This window comes from Zalophus californianus, chromosome 1 (assembly GCF_009762305.2).
Source record: "Zalophus californianus isolate mZalCal1 chromosome 1, mZalCal1.pri.v2, whole genome shotgun sequence".
Lineage (NCBI taxonomy): Eukaryota > Metazoa > Chordata > Mammalia > Carnivora > Otariidae > Zalophus > Zalophus californianus.
The window spans coordinates 72802580-72822462 of NC_045595.1; the positions used below are offsets into that span (position 1 = coordinate 72802580).

The 19883-nt window shown below is 39.7% G+C and overlaps 1 protein-coding gene across 1 annotated transcript in view; it reads left to right on the top strand.

Annotated features, from left to right (window-relative positions):
• GADL1 (glutamate decarboxylase like 1) overlaps positions 1-18624 on the top strand; it is a 169461-nt gene extending 150837 nt beyond the window's left edge. The window contains exon 15 of the mRNA XM_027585487.1: positions 16889-18624. Coding sequence (XP_027441288.1) covers positions 16889-17062 — 174 coding nt within the window. The 3' untranslated portion in view covers positions 17063-18624. The remainder of the gene's footprint in view (positions 1-16888) is intronic.
• The last annotated feature ends 1259 nt before the right edge of the window (positions 18625-19883 follow it).

Here is a 19883-nt window from a genome sequence, read left to right on the forward strand (position 1 = left end):
AACTGAAATTCCTTGAGTGCCTACTCATTGGCACTTTATATGTCAGCTTAAATAATTCCTGCAAAAACATTATGAAGTGGCTTATATTATCTCTATTTTAAATATGGGAAAGCCAAGGATTTATCCATGTCCTTCAGTGATCACTGGGCAGCTTTTTAATGTTAAAACAACATAAACATGATTGTAAAACATAAGCTTACTTTAGGATGTTTTTGTTTCTTTACGTGTCTTTTTAAGTTTTCTTATGCTATAGCAGGGGTCAGCCTACAGACCAAATCCAGCCCATTGCCTGTTTTTGTAAATTAAGTTTCGTTGGAACACAACCACGCACCTGTGTTTTCCATCTGTGGTTGCTTTCACCTACAACCTGAGTAGTTGCAACAGAAACTGTATGGCCTGTAAGACCTACAGTATTTACTCTGGCTCTTTACAGAAAACATTTGTGCCCATTGGGCATCTGCCTTCAGCTCAGGTCATGGTCCTGGGGTCCTGGGATCCAGTCCCACATCTGGTTCCCTGCTCAGTGGGGCGTCTGCTTCTCCCTCTCCCTCTGCCCTTCCCTCCTGCTTGTGCTCTCTCCCCCCCCCCAGTGCTCCCTCTCTCAAATAAATAAATAAAATCTTTTTTTTAAAAGAAAGAAAACGTTTGCCAACCCCTGTGCTATAGATTGATACTGTCTCTCCATATGACTAAACCATTTTTAGGATGGCAGATACTCATTGAATAGTAGCTTGGAATCATCCAGTTTTTGTTGCCTTGACTTTGCCTATGGAAACTTAAGTGTGTGGTATCCTCAGGGTTGGAGGGCTTTAGGTCAGCCATGTCTAGTGCAGGGAAAATTAGAGCCAAACAAGAGTTACCTACCTTCCTCTAAAGTGGGATTCATCGTGAATCTAACCTAATACACTTTAGTTTGAGCTGTCTTAATTAGGTTTCACTTAGTTATTCAACTGCAACAGATGAGGCCTTCCCCCCAATCTCAGTGGTTCATAGTAACTAAGATTCATTTCTTGATCACATTTCATGTCTGCTGCGGGTCAGTGGCAGTTCTGTTCTGCCCCATAGTCTTGATCTCTGCACCCACACTGAAAAAGGAGCTCCCTTATGGAACATGCCATCCTCACAGCAAAGGGAAAGGAGGCAAGGGCTGGTGGAAACACTCAACGGGCTCTTAAAGTATCAGCTCAGATTTGACCACATAATAATGGAATGGCGACCAATACTCCTGCTATGGGGAGACACTGCCGGTTTCCAGGCAGAGGCAAGGACGCCTACTCTCAGAGCAGGCAGGACGTGTGAATAATTAAGAACAATAATAAAATCTACCTCAGGCCCCACCAATCCATTCCCCCATCTGCCAACCAGAGCACATCCATTCTCCCAGCCATCACTTAGGTAACCAGAGTGCGCTGTGAAATCTCAGAATTATTGCTTCCTACGAACACTTCACTCTCCCACTCCTCATCTGGGTGGGTTATTGTTCTGGGTTTTGTTCTAGAACCCAGCCTTATCTCATCTTCCCCGCATGTGTTTCTGCTTTTCTTTCTGGGGTGAGTGCCCGTAACTTGACAAATAATCAATGGTGAGGTAAAAGCAGGTCCAGTCAACAGATTTTGATTTACTTCCTTCGGTACGCACTATTCTGAGGCACTTCAGTTATCCCACAGCCTTGCCTTCTATTTGTCAGGGTTATAAAATAGAAAGTAAAATCACCTCAAAAGCTGCCTTGTGATATAAGTTTCAATTTCCTTTTTAAAGAAAGCTGACCCTTTTGTGAGCCCGAAGATGAAAGTTGCCTGTTAAATGCAGATATTTCTGGCTGTTCTGCCTGGAGGTCAGTGAAGTAGAACAAGATATTAAAGATACTTCCCCAAACTGGGTCAGAACAGTGTTAAAAGATGAGAGGATTATTTCAGGGAGCTACACAATAATCCACTCACACAGGTTGAAAAACTTGTCGTGTTTTTTGGATCCCCAAAAGCTGTCTGAGGAGATGGATTAGCCAGGCAGTGTCGCATGCCGGGTTGCCGCACATGTACTGTTTTTACTGCTCCATTCAGCAGAACTCCATTATTTCAAAAGCTAAGCAAAAGCAGTCTTTAAAAAAGCAATTTCATCATTTTCTACCTATCTCTGAACTAGTAAATCAAGAAGGTATTCCAAAATTATTTCTCCCACTTAAAATGAAGCAAGAAAAAAAAAAAAAAACAACAACCTTAGAAATTGAAAAAAAAGTAAGTGGGTTTAATGACCAAAATTAATGTTAAGGCTTACAGGTTATCTCTCGGTGATATACTTTGTTTGCTTATATGATGTATTAGATTAATATATATTCAACATGAAAAGCCTTCTCATTAAACTCAGTAACGAATTAGGGACATCTGCCCTCACTGTTGCGCGTTAATGTTGTTCTGGGAGTGTTAACCAATGTGATGACCAGAAAAAGACACGGGCTTTAAAGTATTTCAGAGGACAAGCCCCAAATGTGTTCATTTTAGATTGTGTGATTATGTATCTACAAAACCCAAAGGCATCACATAAAAAGCTTTAGAAATTGGCTATAGTAGATGTACAAAGTTGAATATCTAAAGAACTTTTTTTTACACAAAGAGCAAGAATTTAGGAGCTGGAAAATTGAAATTTATTTTATTTAATTTTATTCTTTTTTAAAATATTTATTTATTTGAGAGAGAGAGAGAGAGCTCAAGAGAGAGCAGGAGCGGGGGTGGGGGGCAGAGGGAGAGGGAGAAGTAGACTCCCTTCTGAGCAGGGAGCCCGACGTGGGGTTCAATCCAGGGACTGTGGGTCATGACTTGAGCCAAAGGCAGATGCCTAACCGACTGAGCCACCCAGGCGCCCCAGAAGGCAGCATTTTAGTCAGAATAATTTTATCAACCACAATAGCAAAAAATACGTTAAATAACTAAGAGTTAAATAAATTATAGTACCTATAGAAAAAACTGTAAAACTATAAAACTTTAAGGACCCTCTCCAAAAAACCTTATTGTTCCAGTAACAATTTCTGTTTTACAGATTATTCCAAATGTAGAAGCTTTAAACAGCCATTTTATTATGCTCATGGCTCTTGTGGGTTAAGAATTCAGACAGAGCACAGAGGGAGTGGGATGTCTGGAGCCTCATCTGGGAAGACTAAAATAGCTGAGGGTGATTCCATGGCTGGAGCTGGAATATTCTGGAAGCATCTTCACTCACACATTTGACGGTTAATGCTGGCCCTTGGCTGGGACCTCATTTGGGCTATCAACCAGAACACCTCTCCAGGTGGCCTGGGATTCATCATAGGGTGGTGGGCTCAGGACAGTTGGACTTCAAGAAGTGAGTGTCCCTGAGAAGCAGCTGGACACTGCTCTACCTCTCCTAAACTGACCTCAGAGGCCGTGCAGCATCTACTGCATCCTATTGGTAACCAGCCTGCCACAAATCCTTTCCAATTCAGGAAATCCCTTTGAGAGGAATGCCAAAGAATATGCAGCCATATTTTTCAAAACCACCTCATTTAGAAACTGAAAAACACCAAAATTCTAAATAAGAAGATTAATCTTCCCTAATTAATATGCAAGATGAGTATAATTCCAATCATGTTAATGGAAAGTTTTTTTTTAATTTTAACTTGCCACAGTGTTTTTCGATATCATCTAAGAGACCAAGTGGGTAGTAATAGGTAAGAACATTTTGAGAAGGGTGAATACTGAAAGGAGAGTTCAATATTTTATAGACTGCAATAAATAAAACAGCTTGATTATTCTAAGAATAGACATATCAATCTTACAGAACAGAAAGCTCAAACCCAAGTATTCATAGGAATATTCATCATATGCATTCCCAATGCATGCTGAGGAAAGGCAGACTTATTCCAACAGTGGTGTAGAGACTCCTGGTTAAACACAGGGAGTGTAACTCTAATTTATGCAAGGTGCAAATGGAATGTTCAAATGAATTTCAGGTTTTAAGTGTCAAAATCAATACTTATTTAAATTAAATACTTAATAAATAAATAAATAAATAACTGGTGTATAAGTCTTTCTAAGTTCAAAACCAATGTTGGAATAAATACATATATAGCTGATCGGTCTGATTGTATAAATAATAAGACTGTACATGAAGTAACTAAAAACAAAAATAAAAGCAGGTAAATGATTTGCAACACGTAAAGCAATTAGATAGTTAATGTTCTTAGTAACAAAGTGTACTTCTAAATCAGTAAGATAAAGATGATCACCCAAAATGGTCAGGGAACATGAACAAGCAGTTTACAAAAGGAAGCCATTCAAATGGCAAGTGGATATATTGAAACTCTGGGATGATTATGGGAGAATAAAAGCACAGGAAAGCAATAATGATCACCTTTGAGAAGCAAAACAGCCCTTGGGTGGGAAGGTGACAGCTTTTTTCTGCAGCCGTACTAGGACATACTTGAGGTTCAGTTATGTGAAATGGCTAATTTTTATGCAACATGGCTTTATTCTAACATAGTTTGGCAACATATGACTTAACCTTAACTCTCAAGCAAAAGAAGCTTGGTTTTAGCAAAGCAACATGCGTCCCTGTGACTTCCCTCAGTTTCCCCAGCTTGGTCAAGAAGGTCAGACCAAGAACTCCCCTCTCCCCTTAGACTCAGCATATAGGAAGCATCCCCTTAGCCAACAACCCGAGGGAGTATTTTTCAGATATCTCGAAATGATTGATCTTGAATAATAATAATAAATACATTGCCAGTCAAATTCAAACTTGGTCTTTTTAAATGGCAGAGCCTTTTTTGTCAAACAAATTCTTGCACAAAACTCCAATATATGAGACATGTCAAATGGAGGCTGGTTTAGGCCATGAAGGGCCCTATCTGCTCTGCCTCCTTCTAGCCCCTGGGACAGTCCCACTCCCCCTCTGTATTACTCTGTAGTCTGGAGCCCCCGGGAACCAACTGGACCACCATGACTTTGAGGAAAAGGCAACTTCCAATGTTAAGCACTAGTTAAAGAGTGTTGAGTTAGCTCCATAAGGAAGAATGGATAATCACTTTTGTTAATTTGCACAAAATGTGCAAACCTAGAGCGTTTTGTTACTTAAGTAAACTGTCTGGGTTGCTGTGAAAAACTGTTGCTTAATATTTTACAGCATTAATTGGGAAAAAAATCCTTTAGGAGCATTTATAAAGATTTCAGTGAGGAACAACTAACACTTATTTTCTCAATACTTTTATGAGTAATACAGGAACAATAATTATTTTTAAATATCCTCATGGTACCTCTCTTTGATTTAGTAAAAAAAAAAAAATAAAGAAAAGTAAGGTACATAAAACATCTGTTTTTAAAAGTTCAGGTTTTGCCTCTGAGGTTGAAACACCAGGCATTTTAAGATGCACTCGAGCTCAATTAATAAAGTGCAGTGAAATGATGTGAAAACCACTTATAAATAGACATGCAGAGAAAAGCCATGGGAGGGGGGCGGAGTGTATCTTGCGTGTGCAACTAACTTCGGGGTAGACAATGGCCATCTGTATTCCATCAGATCAAAAAAAAGATTCAAAAAGACAATTTGGACTTCAGTTTACTCCGGAAGCAGATACCAGTGCAAAATCAAAACTAAAAACACAAAAAAACCCCCAAAATCTATAAAGTAGATAAGGATGCAGGTGAGTGGCTGCAGGTGGGTGATTGAGGTCAGTGGGCACTTCACTGAGGCATAATTCGGATGCACTGGCAGGCTGGGGAGAGTAAGATGTCTCTCGGTTCAGAGCAGCGTAACATTATGGGATCACTTCCTGTTTTACTCCTTGTCTGTCAGGCCCAGAATCTACAAAAACCAATAATTCTGCTACTCAGGAAGCTAAGCCTCCCAAGCCTAAATGCAGGTTCTTAAAATTATTGCTGTGCCAACACAGGACCACCTCCCACATCTGTGCCTGGACCCCCAGGTAGGGCTTTGGCATTCATGCCCCAGACAGCCCCATTGGCTGTGTCTTGTTGGCAGGGCTGAATCAAAAGACAGAATTTCAGCTGCTCATTGCCCATTGCCAAATATCTAAAGGGAAAAGAATTCTCAGGGAAGGTTACCCTGGGAAAAACCTGTGGGAAAAGGAATCAGTCTCTCATCGGCTTTAGAATGCTTATCCGGTGCTCCTTACCTCACTTGAGTGTGTAGGAGAGATGTGAATGCGCTTCCGTGTGGCTAAAACCTAGGGAGTCTGAGCCACCTGCTGTAGAAGGCAGTCTCCAAGCTGTGTCCCTGCTCCAGACAGCCAGATGCAGTATTTAGAAATAGGGACCACCGCCCAGAGGATCCAGAAAGAAACCTGGACTCTACTCATTTTCTCCTCTCATGTGGACTGATACTCTTGGAATATGTTAAGGATCTGTGAGGCATCACTGCACAGTGTATGTGTATATCAAGACATCGCATTGTACACTGTAATTATCCACAGTTTTTAGTTATTTAGTTTAGTTCAGTTCAATTATACCTCAATCAAGCCGGAAGAAATTAAAACAAAAAGAAAAGAATCTAAGGGCAACAACAGAAGGGACTGTTGGCTTCTCAAGATCCCATTCACTCTGCTGACCCATCAACTGAGCCCTCTGTTCTGGACCAAAGCAAGGGCCAAAGCTCTTGAGAGAAACTGGAAGGATCCAGAGGGTGGGAGGGAGCCCTGGAGCACATGGGGCTCGTGATTCATGTTTCTCATTAGGGGCATCATTGGCATTTTGGGCACCATGACTCTTCCTTGGGCAGGTTTAATTGAAGCACTGCGAAGTGTTCAGAGCCCTTGACCTTCAGACGTTAAATGCGGATGGTCTTTGTCACAATCCAAAACATTAGACACGGATGCCCCTAGCGAGGTGGGACCACCTCAGGGCGGTTGTCATTTTGAGGAAAGAACTACCGAATAGCTTGTCAAATTAAGGAACAATATAGGGATCTCCCCAAGTGGGCGAAAACTTCAGAGTTGGACCACAACGGTTACTGAGCATCTATTAGCTCAGACAGCTGCTGTGACACATCAAGGATTAAGTTTTTGCTTTATAGAGTGTGTTAAAATGTTTATTGTGTCCATTCTTCGGCTAATGCTTTCAGTTCAGTTTGGTTTATTTTTATGACTGTTCATTTCGGCTGCCTTGAATATATGACTGACATTAGGTTTATTGGAATTGCTGTCATTGTCATTTCCACGTTGTAAACACCAAATGTGAAGCTGACTGTGTTCTTCAGTCTTTCCGGGATGCTAACCTCTGTTTTTGTGCTTAGCTCCTCCATATCAGAAAGGGCATAAACCAGACACTTCTTTTAAGTTGAGACACTTTATTTTGTGCATGTCTGATTTTTGAGAGATACTCTGGAGGAAAATAAGGGTAAAAAATCCATATTTGAAAAGAGGTACGTCCAGTCTAAGTGTGGCCTATTTCTCCATGTTCTGCCAAGCTGAAATGATCTTTTATATGAATCTGATTTCATGGGCTATAGACCACCACTTTTACATAATTTAAGCTCAGGAGACATATACCAAATTATAGGGGGCAGATACCAGGGGAATGAGTGAGTGTTGAGCACAGAAGTAAGAAGAGAATTGGACAGGTAAGGAATGGCAGAAAATATATGGAAAGAGGCAAATTGATTCTCTAGGCAATCAAAAGAAAGAGCCTTATTGTTTCCTGGGCCATGGTTCAGTGTTTTCAACACTTTATTAGGTTTTATGATTAATAGAAAAGTTGGCCAGCAATTTCTTTGAAGGTCACTGGTTTATTTTTTAATTTTTAATTTTTCACTATCAGCCAAGTCTTTATTACAAAATTGACATAAGAAATTCAAGAAGGGGAAGATTCCCAATCTCCTTTCCCCTCCTCACACAAAATCGTCTTTTCAGTCCAAAATATCACTCACCTCTCACCCTAACTTTACCTCTCCGGCTAAAAGGACTGTCATTCACCATATTCCCAAACTTGCATAGTGATAACAAGCATTTGAAGTGCGTGGCAAAAGTAGAGACCACCAGGTCTAACCCAGATTCAAATCCGGTTGCTCTGGATTGGGGCCCCCACCCTGTCCAATCCAGGTGATTTTTATCTTCAGGATATTTGGGGAGCTCCTAATATTACTCTTCAGTCTTCCTTTGATAAAAATATAAGCAGCGGGACAGCACAAGGAGACTGTAGAATTTTGGGGGCGCCTGGGTGGCTCAGTCGTTAAGCATCTGCCTCCGGCTCAGGTCATGGTCCCAGGGTCCTGGGATTGAGCCCTGCATCCGGCTCCCTGTTCCGCGGGAAGCCTGCTTCTCCCTCTCCCACTCCCCTGCTTGTGTTCCCTCTCTCGCTGTTTCTCTCTCTGTCAAATAAATAAATAAAATCTTCTAAAAATAAAAGACTGTAGAATTTTGGACACATGGCTCGTGAATATGGGGACAAATGACAGTTTCAGTATATGATCTTTTCATGTGTCCAAAGAAGAAGTAAATTTTTACTTAGAAAATATCTCTGTTTTCTGCAAAATACTTATACAACATAGAGGAATTGCTAGCATACAATAGGAACTCATCCCTGCCCACAATATCTTTCAATGGAAAGCTTCTTTCCCTGCCTCCTTATCCCCACCAAAACTGCCAAGATGATCAACCACCGTCTTACTTTTTAAAGGAAAAAAGAGTTTACTTTGCCCATGTTGGAAAAAACTTGGAACTTAAATAGAAAATTAATATAGAAGTGACATGCATGAGGTATAAGATTTAATTTCTAAAACTGCGAACTCACAACCTTTCAGAATTATTTAAATACAGTTTAGTTGCTTTGGGGAGAAAGAATAAATTACAAATCATGTTTTCACAGAACTTTCAAATGCTCATCTCTCAAGAGATAGTAATGAAATAACGTAATAAAAGACCAGGTCTGAATATAAATTGATTAAAAACAAATTCATTTTAAGATATTAATAAGACTAGTTCATATTATTGAGTGTCTAGTAGATGCCAAATTCTGTGCTTGGTGCATTCATATATATTATTTCATTTAGTCCACATAACAGTTCTACAAAGGATTATTGATAGAAGAATGTGAGTCCCAGAGGAGATAAATATTTTTTCAAAGTTACATAGAATTTCACTAATTGAGTCCCAGGTTAGTCTGTTGGTCTCTGTATGGTTATTCTAAACCTGTAACTTAGCATCTGGACTCATAACAATGAAAGGGATGCTGTTGATGATTGATTACAGATATTCATTGATCTGATGTGAGGAAACTGGATAATTGGTTACTCTAATAAACAGAACTAGTTTATTTAGCTATCAGGCAAAATTAGCAGGGCGGGCAGAGGAATTGAATAGGGGCATATAAAAATATTTGGTGGCCATCTAAAAATGGCCTCAAAATGCAAACAAAAAATGTATAAACTGAAGAGATAATGTTAGCTTAGTCACCCAAACTCACCTGAAATCATCCATAATCATATGTGAATTATATTTAATAAGCATGGTAGCTACATTTACTTTTTTTTTTTTAAGATTGATTTATTTACTTGAGAGAGAGTGTGTGCGCGCGTATGCGCCCACAGGAGCACACCAGCAGGGGGAGGGGCAGAGACAGAGAATCCACAAGCCGACTCCCCGCTGAGCACGGAGATGCTGACTAGGGGCTGGATCCCAGGACCCTGAGATCATGACCTGAGCTGAAACCAAGAGTCAGATGCTTAACGATTGCACCACCCAGGTGCCCCAAGCATGGTGGTTACATTTAAATGTTTGATCTAATGAGCCTCCAAAAAAAGCCTCACCGTGAAGAAAAGCTTCAAGTGCCACTATGTCCAAAATAGCTTTATATCTTTTGCATCTAAAAGTAGTTACCATGACCCTTCTTATTTCAGGCCTACAGAGAAATTAAGTGGCTTGCTTAAGGACGTGAAGTGAGTGGTAAAACTGGAAGGGAACATCCCAATTTAGAGCTCTGTTTCCTCTCCGGAGTTTGTGCTCTCGACTTTTCTTGAATAAGAATATTCATTTCCATCATGTACTATCTGTTCACAGCATTACATGCTGCATCTATAATATCGTATTCCATATTTTATCAATTGTATGAAGGGGTACTATACTGTTATCATCTCCTGCCTAGAGATGAGGAGACTGGGGCTCTGGAAACTAAAGTTATTTGCCTGATCTCATATAGCTACTTATCCTCTTTAGACCTGCTTTTATTTTTTCAATGAATTTGTTTATTCGTTTCAAAATTTACACGCAGGTAAAATTCACCTCTTAAAGCATATAGTTCTATGAGTTTTGATAAGTGCATAACATTAGTACTGGCAAGACTTTCTATTTGAACCCAAATTATTTGGAACCCAGATTATTTAGGAAGAAAATAAAAGCAAATTACTTTTTGTGATTGTTCAAAAAATAACTGCTGGAAGAAAATCACAGTGACCATCAGTCTGTGTACTGGTTTTATGCTTGGCTGGCAAAGGAGGGTCAAGAGGACTGTTAGCATTTCCTGACTCAATGTAGAATTTCTTTTTTTTTTATTAAAGATTTTATTTATTTATTCATGAGAGACAGAGCGAGAGAGAAAGAGAGAGAAAGAGAGAGAGAGGCAGAGGGAGAAGCAGGCTCCCAAGGAGCAGGGAGCCCGATGCGGGACTCGATCCCAGGACCCTGGGATCATGACCTGAGCTGAAGGCAGACGCTTAACCATCTGAGCCACCCAGGCGCCCTCAATGTAGAATTTCTGAAAAAAAAACCCAATGAACATAACTTTTTATGTGCTTTTTCCTTTGAAGGGGTAGTTTTACATATCATAATGTATCTTTCTGCTTGGACCAGGGAGTCCCTACATATGCCCCAAACCAAATGTAGCTTATTACCTATTAATGTACAGCCTAGGAGCTCTGAATGGGTTTAACATTTTTCAGTGGTTGAAAAATAATCCAGAGCAGCTTAGTATCTCTTGATATGTGAAAATCATATATTAAACGTCATTGTCCTTAAATAAGGTTTTATTAGAACACAGCCTTGTTCATTTGTGTACATATGGTCTAGGGCTGCTTTCATGCCACGATGGCAGAGTTGAGTATTGGCCACAGAGACTCTATGGCTTACAAAACCTGAAATAGTTATTATCTCACCCTTGAAAGAACAGAATTTTGCCCCTCATATCTAAAATAACAGTAAAGTGTAGCAACTGCATTGAGTCCCCATTTTATTCCTTTCTCAGTGTTTATTTGCTTAACCCCGTGCATGGAAATGTTTAGCCTTGATATGTCTATAAACTATTCTGGAGAATACCAAAGAGGTATGAGTGGAGTGTAGATAGATATAAGAAAATTTAAAACTCTTTCAAAGTGACTTTTTATATAGAGAAAAAATTTTGTAGATCATTTTCTACATTAGATATAAATTTCTCTTAGGCGAGATCATCTTAGAGCAAGATGTTAGTTACAATACAACTCTCATAATTTACTCTTCAGCTTATTAGCCTGCCTGCCCACCCTATGCTCTACCCACAATGTCTGCAAATTATTATGAGCTTAGCCTCCTACCCCCAAAGAATCTTTGCTTCCTTGGAGAAAATGAAATGTAGATTAATTAAATTGAAATTGAGAAGACAGCTCTAAAATATGGAGTTTGAGGAGCATTGATTTGTTCATGGTTTATGGGAGAATTTAGCAAAACACAAGTCCGTCTGGATTTATTAGAAGCTGTGAATGGTATTGCTGGCTAGAGTCAGAGTTAGGAGCTTATATAGGGTTTGTCCCTCAAATTTGTTGCAAAAGGACCCCCTCTTTTAATTATGGGTTTGTCCTCCCAGCCACCCTAGGTGTTCTGATGCTCCATACTGGACAAGTGAAAAATTGTGACTTGATTTCACCTGCACAGCAAATAATGGGGAAAATTGTATATAGATCCTGAAGTCTAGACCATTTTGAACCATTTACTATTATGATCTCTGGATTAACTTTTGGAGGACTGATTTAGAGGTTTCATGATTGGTTCTATGGTTTCACTGAATTGCCATTGCAACTGAAGCAGGTCCAAGCTTTAACAATGGGGAAATGATTTATGTAAACTAAGGCATCGTCGTATGATGGACAAGACACCATTCAAAGTGGTATGGAGACAATGGCAATAAGCGTAAATAAATAAGCAAGATAACATCAAGATTCGTAATTAAAATAATATACACCCACGAGGAGTCAAGGGAGTTAAAACAGAACAGCAATCCTCAAAATGTGTTCTCCAGCCCCATGCAGATCCATAAACTGAATATTACCAGTCTGCAATAAGTAAATTTTGGAACTCAAGGGCTACTGTTTAGAAACTTTTATGACAATTTAGCAGTTTAACTTTACTGTTGAATTTAAAATTTTCTAAAAATGAACTTGTAATTAATTATTCCTTTTCACTTCATTTTTATTTAGTAATTCCTCTTCAATAAACAGTTCACTTTTATCATAGTTCACAAAAATATTTCTGTGATGCACTGGAAAAAATAAACTTCCTCACAGAAAGTTTGAGAAACACTCTGCATACTGAAAACAAATGTGTTGTTGTCAACCTTAAATCCGTTACACATAGTTAAGAAGAAATTCCATTTTATGGACATTAAAATTTTATTTTCATGAAAGGCTATGCTGGTGTCCGGTCAGTTCCTTGTTATCAAATCACTGTACTTGGCCAGAATGAGCAAGTTTTGTTTTGTTTTGTTTTTCCCTTGGGTTCAAGCAACTTTTAAGTATCAAATGCTATTTTATGCTGCAGGAGTGTGACAACAAAATTCTGTTTAAATGACTAAATCATGGCTGGAACATAATTTAAGGTGGGCGGGGGCGACAGCAATCCTACAGAAACGTGTCGATTAAGTTTCTGTGCAACCAAACAGAAATGTCAGGATCTGCCCCCACTTAAGATGCAGGGACCAGGGCACTGAAGCATGCGAAAAGAATTTGATTTACAATTTGAAGGAAAACCAGCAGTAAAATAATTGAGAGCTGGAAAGCAATCTCACTCCTGCCAAATTGCTTTCCTCCATGCATGCTCCACTTTGGGGCGATATTCAGATACTTACATTTAGTTTCTGCATATTTTCTTTCCCCTGTGAATATTCCATCCTGTCGGATTAGGACTGTTTCTCTGCTTCGGTCAGCAAAAGAGAATATCCAGGTTACCCAGCACTGGATTGTGCCTTGAGTTTTAGAAATAGAAAATGGTTGATTTTTTAGCTGCAAATGTGATAAGCTGGCTGTTAATGAGAACATTCTTGGTCCCTAAATTGGCAAGCATGGGCTTCTTTCAAACAAGCTTTAACCTGAGTTCGTGGGAATCAGATATGTGAAAGCTCATTGCAAATTGTAAAGGGTTGGTAAAATATTTGTTAGCAACAAGGGTTGTCAGTACTACTATGACAACTGTAATTTGTGATAGAGATTTAGTGAATATCAGCCCTGGTGTGGCTTATGGCTTGCTTTTCCTATGAAGGATTCATAGATTAAAGAGGTCCTCCTCTCTTGCCTAGGAGTAATTACCTCTACGATCCATATATTCATGGATACAAAAATAAGATATGTGTTGTCCTGCTAAACCCTTGCTTCGTTTGTTCTCTGAGTCCCATAGATGTGTAGTCATTTATTCATAATTTTTGAAAGTCAGTGGCAAAATCTGGCTTTGAAGTTTGGTTCCCATGCCATGTGTTTCGCCATGGAAGCACATTCTACAACAGCAAGAATTTTAAGGATCAAAAATATCTTTATATTAAAATGTCCAAGGTGTCCTCTTTTATCTTTCTTGCTCCCATTAGAAAATATTTTTGGTTTGCTTACAAGAAATGCAGACCTGACAGATTCATTTTGATAGTTGCCTCATGGGAGCCTCTGACACTTTATGAGCTGGAATCAAAATTCTAATGGTCTCCAAAGGTAAGGCATAAAATACCATGGGGGGGGGGGAAATAGGGTTATTGAAATGTAAACAGGAATAGACAATGCAAATTAGGCTTGAGCCAAGCACATGCCTGTTTTAAATTTAAAATTGACTATAATCCAGAGCCGGTTATACCCTGGGTACCTAGAAGAAGATGGAGATGAATATGAAAGGAATTTTTATTAAAAAAAAAAACAGCAAAAACAAAAGTTTGCAGAACCACAAATCTGCAAGCTCTAAAATTGATGGTGTGTGACTCTCCTGGCCAGACATTTGTCTTATGTGAACCGGGTCTTCCTATATGTATCAGCAATGACACTCTTATGTTTTTCTCTCAGACCTTCAGTTTACCTTCAAGAGTCCACTTGTTCTTTGAATTAAAATTAAATGTACCTTTGTCACGAGCCTAAGTCAAACCATGGTTCCGCTTTGCGTTATGACAAAATAGGAAGATTTTAAGAGCAGCGCATGACAAATGGTGGGTTAAAAGTTTAAATTATATGTGACTGTGCATACACACACACATGTTCACACGCACGCTTCACGTCCATATTCACACCAGAACCCCTCCTACCCACGACGGTCAGTTAAAGCAAATAATCCTAGAAAAAATGTGATGCACACATCATGAAACATTTTAACTTAAAATATATCTATGTGCATTTATTTCCCCATCTTTTGGTGGAAAGTTGCTGTTGCTTGTTTTTCTTTCCCCAGCAAGTGAGGACTTCTAAATGCTTTCCAAAAGTAAGTGAGGCTTTTCTTGAGTAGAGGTCTCATGATCAAAGGGTCTCTACTGGTCTTGTGGTAACTACACTCTTCAGGAATCATCTATCCCATCCAGCCCAGGTTTCTGTAAGCAGAGTGAGGGCTTGGCATCCATATGTGCAGAACCAGTCTGGACTCTAGATTCTGCTTGAAGTCTTTGCCATTTCTCTTCCCACACCTAACTTGCAGCGATGTTTAGCAGTCCCCCCTTTATCCAGTCTTTCCGAGGAATTCAACTTAGTTTTATGGAAAGCACTCTCTTTCTGCACTCACCCTTCATTTGCTCATGTATCATTTCACTTGATTTTTATGATTCCAATAACAAATGATACCTGAATATAGAGCTTTGGAAGAAAACTTAGCTGATGCTTGGAACATTCAAATATAAGGGTTTCAGACAGATATGCATGGAGCTTAGTTATGTAGAGACTTACCTACTTGCTTCCTTTTCCCATCCACTAAACACTTGTCGCTAAATTTTGCTCAGAGATTGGAGGTAATTATTTAACCCTGTTTTTCTAATCTCTAAAGAGCCCAGAATAAAATTTGTAACATGTTTCCAGAAATCTACAGAACTTGTTCGTCTTTTTATTTTTCACCAACCTGACGTCTAACTTCATCTTCTTTTCCTACATTTTTTTTCTTCTATGCTCATAGATTTTATTTTCTATGTCTCATTATCCGTGAGAGAACTCCAATACTTTGCTAGAATGGCAATGTGGTTGTGCTTAATGGATGTTTGTTTTTGCTGTTGTAGGCCTAGTGTAGTCCACGTTATGCAAGATTTAGGTTCTAAAATTAGCACATAAGGGAAAAAAGTACTTAGTTAAAATTATCCTCGTACATACCCTCGTATGTCACAGAGAAGGCTCTGTGACTCAGTATAGCACATCATACCTCTAGAGGTTTAAAACACCCAGTTTTTTCCATAAGCTTTGCAACAGATCAAGATTATGTTGAGTGGCAGATGAAGTAGTTTGACTTGTTTTCAGGGGGGTCTCTGGCAAAACATAGGTATGTTTAAAAGATAGAGAGGTGTGGGATGGTCACACCCCAAGATGGGCTTGTGGGAACTGAGATGTATGCCCCTCACCTAAGGAATTTCAAAGCACATCATGGCTGATGTTACTTACATATGCATTCTTCCCTCTGGATTAACTAAGTCTCATCTTTCTGAGAAGATGAGGAGAAAAACTCATTCTAGTCTCATTATATGTTCACATAGGACACACTCAGAAATTTTGAAAGAGTTAAAATAAAAGGAAAATGGAAAACCTTTGCTTGCCTTTCCAAGCCAGGAAGACTGCACTCTGAATTTTTTTAATTTGGTATTCCAAAGATCAGCCTCACTATTTTAAAAGCTTATAACCTAATTCTTTGGTGGTCACATTACAGATATGAAAACAGACTGATGTTCCCAGGTGGTTCTTAAATTGGAGTAATTTCTTCAAACATTAAACTTTTAGAAAAATTTATGCACTTGGATTATCAGGTCCCATTCTCTGCCTGTTATCTACAAATCTATAAAATATGAGCTTCCTATTTGATTCCTACCTTTACACCTTTTCATAATTAAGAGGGTCTATGTGTCACATATCCTATTAATAAAGTAATAAGCTATTAGTCTTCAAAACAGAACTGCGCATAATATCCGTAGTAGTGTTTTCCTTGGTAGACTATCAATGCAAAGCTGTTATTTTGTGTATGTGTTTGTTTTCCCCATCCAAGACTAATTTTCTTTACTTAAGATGCCTGAACTGGAACATTTTTTAGTTCAGACAAAGTTGGGAATGTACCATTTGACACTTTGACGTCTGTGCTCCCTGAGGACCCCTGATTTGTTTTGAAGGAGACAGCACTGCATAATGATTTAGGTTTCAGAGTGTGTGCTTGGGTGAGGCTGCCTGCTCTCTCACTCACTTTTACCGAATGTGGGACCTCAGACTAATCTCTTTGCACCTCAGTCTCTTCATTCATAAATTTGTATTTTTATCTCCCTCGTGAAGTTACTGTGGAGATTAGATGAATTAAATTTATCTAAAGCCCTCGGATCAGTCTTCATATGCTGTGAGTTCTCAGTAGATTCTTATTAATATCGAGCTGGATGTGTGCGAGGGAGTGGGATCCACAGGGGAGGGCGGTGGGTATCACGTGACTGGTTGGAAGGCCCCCAGAATGTGCTCCAGTCTTTCATCGGCTCCCTCCTCTCGCCTGGCGCAGGTGGCCCCAACCATTAAGGAGCGCATGATGAAGAAGGGAAGCCTGATGCTGGGCTACCAGCCCCACCGCGGGAAGGTCAACTTCTTCCGCCAGGTGGTGATCAGCCCTCAAGTGAGCCGGGAGGACATGGACTTCCTCCTGGATGAAATAGACCTACTGGGGAGAGACATGTAGCTGTGGCTTTTGGTTCCCCAGGGACATGGGTCCTGTCCTGGGGAGGCTTCCAGATCCACGGCATCTGGGGACACAGAAGAGACTGCAAGGCCTTCTGGGAAGAAATAGGAAAGACGCCCTGGCCTGGTGTGGCCAAACGGAAATGCTAAGCAAATAGTGGGAAGGACTCTTCAGCTGCCTGGGCACTACTGTTGCTATTAAAGGAGGAAGTGAAAGGTGAATTTTCTTAAGAACTGTCTTTAGGACACAGCCTTGTAGAGAGTTTAGTAAATACCACATAGGACCTGATTCTAAGCTTCTACTGCTCTTTAAAGAACATATAAATTTAATAGTTGAAAGCCGTGGTTCTCAAAATGGCGGTCCCTAGACGAGCAGCATCAACATTGCCTGGGGACTCGTTAAAAATACGGATTCTCAACCCCGCCCCCGACCTACTGAATCAGACAGTCTGGGTGTGCTGCTCAGCACAGTTTAAATAGCTTTCCCGGTGATTCAGGGGCAAGGTAAAATCTGAGAACCAGTGGTTTGGTGAAACCTTATAAAGACTGAATAATAGCTCTCATATTTTGCCAGCAAAGAGATAATCTGCTATTTCAGCGGCCCCTGAGCCAGTGTCAGAAAATAAGGCTGTGGAACCGGTAGCACTAATGTTTAGGGGCATCAGAAGTCCATCAAAACTATTTTTAAAAGCAGAAACTATTGAAGATGTTTATAAAGATATATCTTTTATGCAGCTTAATGTTTTTTCTCAAAAGCTAAAATTAACCATTATCTATTCTAAATTACCTAAATTAGAGGTAAGGATAAAGACAAACACTTTGTAGTATGGCCCTTTCAATCAAAGGAAGAGTCCCAATTCACTTCCCACAGCACTTGCATCATTAGCTTGGAGTAGACGGTAGATAAATCTCTGTGTACCTGTTTCAGCGCGAGGGGCCCATTTCTTATCTTGTTCTCTGCTTATAGGAAACAACCAAAATGAAGTCCAGGGTTATACAACATTCCCTTTCTCAAGCTTTGAAACGTCAGTGTAGACTCTTAAGTGGTTCATATTAGGCAGAGAATCTGAGAATTAGAGGCTTTTCAGTGCAAACACCTCCTCCCTTTCTCTTGGGAGTGGATGATTATAATTCTATTTCTGATCCTGGTCCTGGATTTCTAGGAGAACTCCATTTGACTAAGAAATAAACAGAATTCAGAGGTGTGGGTGCAGAGTTCAACAAGGTAAGATTGTGAATCTAATTAGAACTCTGATTTGGAAGGCAAAAGATGGAAGAGCGTTTAAGTATTAGACTTAGCATATTCAATAACCTTTCATATGATATCATTAACTTTTGTTGATTAAATTTTGAAGACTAAAAAGCTGATGTGTACTGTTTGCTTTTATTCCATATTTTCACTTTAGGGTATGTGGTTTCTCAGTATCTCCATTGGTCAAAGAATATTTTAATCTTTCTTTGAATTCCTTTCTTCTCGGGTGGTAACTATTTGTGTGTGCATATGTTTTACATACCTTGTGCTTTTTTGTTTTAATGTCTACATAAAATGTGACTGAAATTGATGTTTGCAATAATTCCAGTTTCATGAAATAAAAAGCAACATTAGCACACACTTCGTGTTCCTGGCTTTTCTTTTCCTGTCATCTCCTTGTTACTGGGTTGTCTCAATACATTTTAGAAGTAATTGTGTTCCTTTGGCATTTTAGCTAAATAATTGAGGAAGCACATTGGAAGCTGTCTGTTTTAGAGGTAACACCTTGAATAAAATGGAAAAAGCAGTTCTAGCAAAGGAGGGATTTGCCTCTTACTTAGTTTTTTGTCCTCCACGGGGCAAAGCCTCGGGAACCCGATAACCACACGTCAGCTCCCGTTGGGCCTCTTCTTGAAAGATGATAGTTCTCTGATGAATGAAGAGAACAACTGTTAACAGACACTTTGAAGATTCCATTCTTTTTTCCTTCAGATGTTCAGATATACCATACCCAATGAGATATTTGAATGGTCAAGAATAGTTTTTCGATAAAAGGCTAATTGTAATTCATTCACACATTGAACATATTGATGGTGTCCCTACAGTGTCCTAGGCAGTTATCCAGGTGCCAGGGACGTGCAGTGAATGAGACAGACAACGTCTCTGCTCTTCGTAGGCTTTCAGTCTAGTTGAGGCAGACAGTCCACGAGTAAATATGCAACAAGTCAGGTGGTAATAAGTATTTTGAAGAAAAAGGATGGAAAGGAGAGAGAGGTGTGCCATTGGAGAAAAGTTGGTTGGGGAGGGGCCTCTCTAATAAGGTGACATTTGAGGGGAGATTAAGGAAGGGAGGGAGGGAGCCATATCGGTATCTGGGGGAAGGGAATTCCCAATGGAGGGTATGGTAAATGAAAGCCCTGAGGAGCTGCATTCGTGGTATGTTCAAGGACCAACATGGAGGTAAGTGAGGCTGGAGCAGAGGGAATCACGAGGTAAGTGGCCGATGATGAAGTCACAGAAATATCTGCAAGTTAGTACACTGGGCCTTGTGGGTGGAGACTTAGGTTTAAACAGAAACACACTCGAGAATCTGAACAGGGTACTGATGTGATTCAACTTTTATTTTGGAAGGATCACTTCGATCAGTGTTTGAAGAATAAGGTGTCCGTGGCAAGCATGGATTCAGGGAGACCAAACGGGAAGCAACTGCAACAGTCCAAACAAGAAATGATGATAGTTTGTTTATACTAGAGTCACAGTAAGGGAAGTGATGAAAAGAGGCCCGATTCTAGAGGCATTTAAATGTAGAGTTGTCGGAGGGGTGGCTCAGTTGCTTGGGCATCTGACTCTT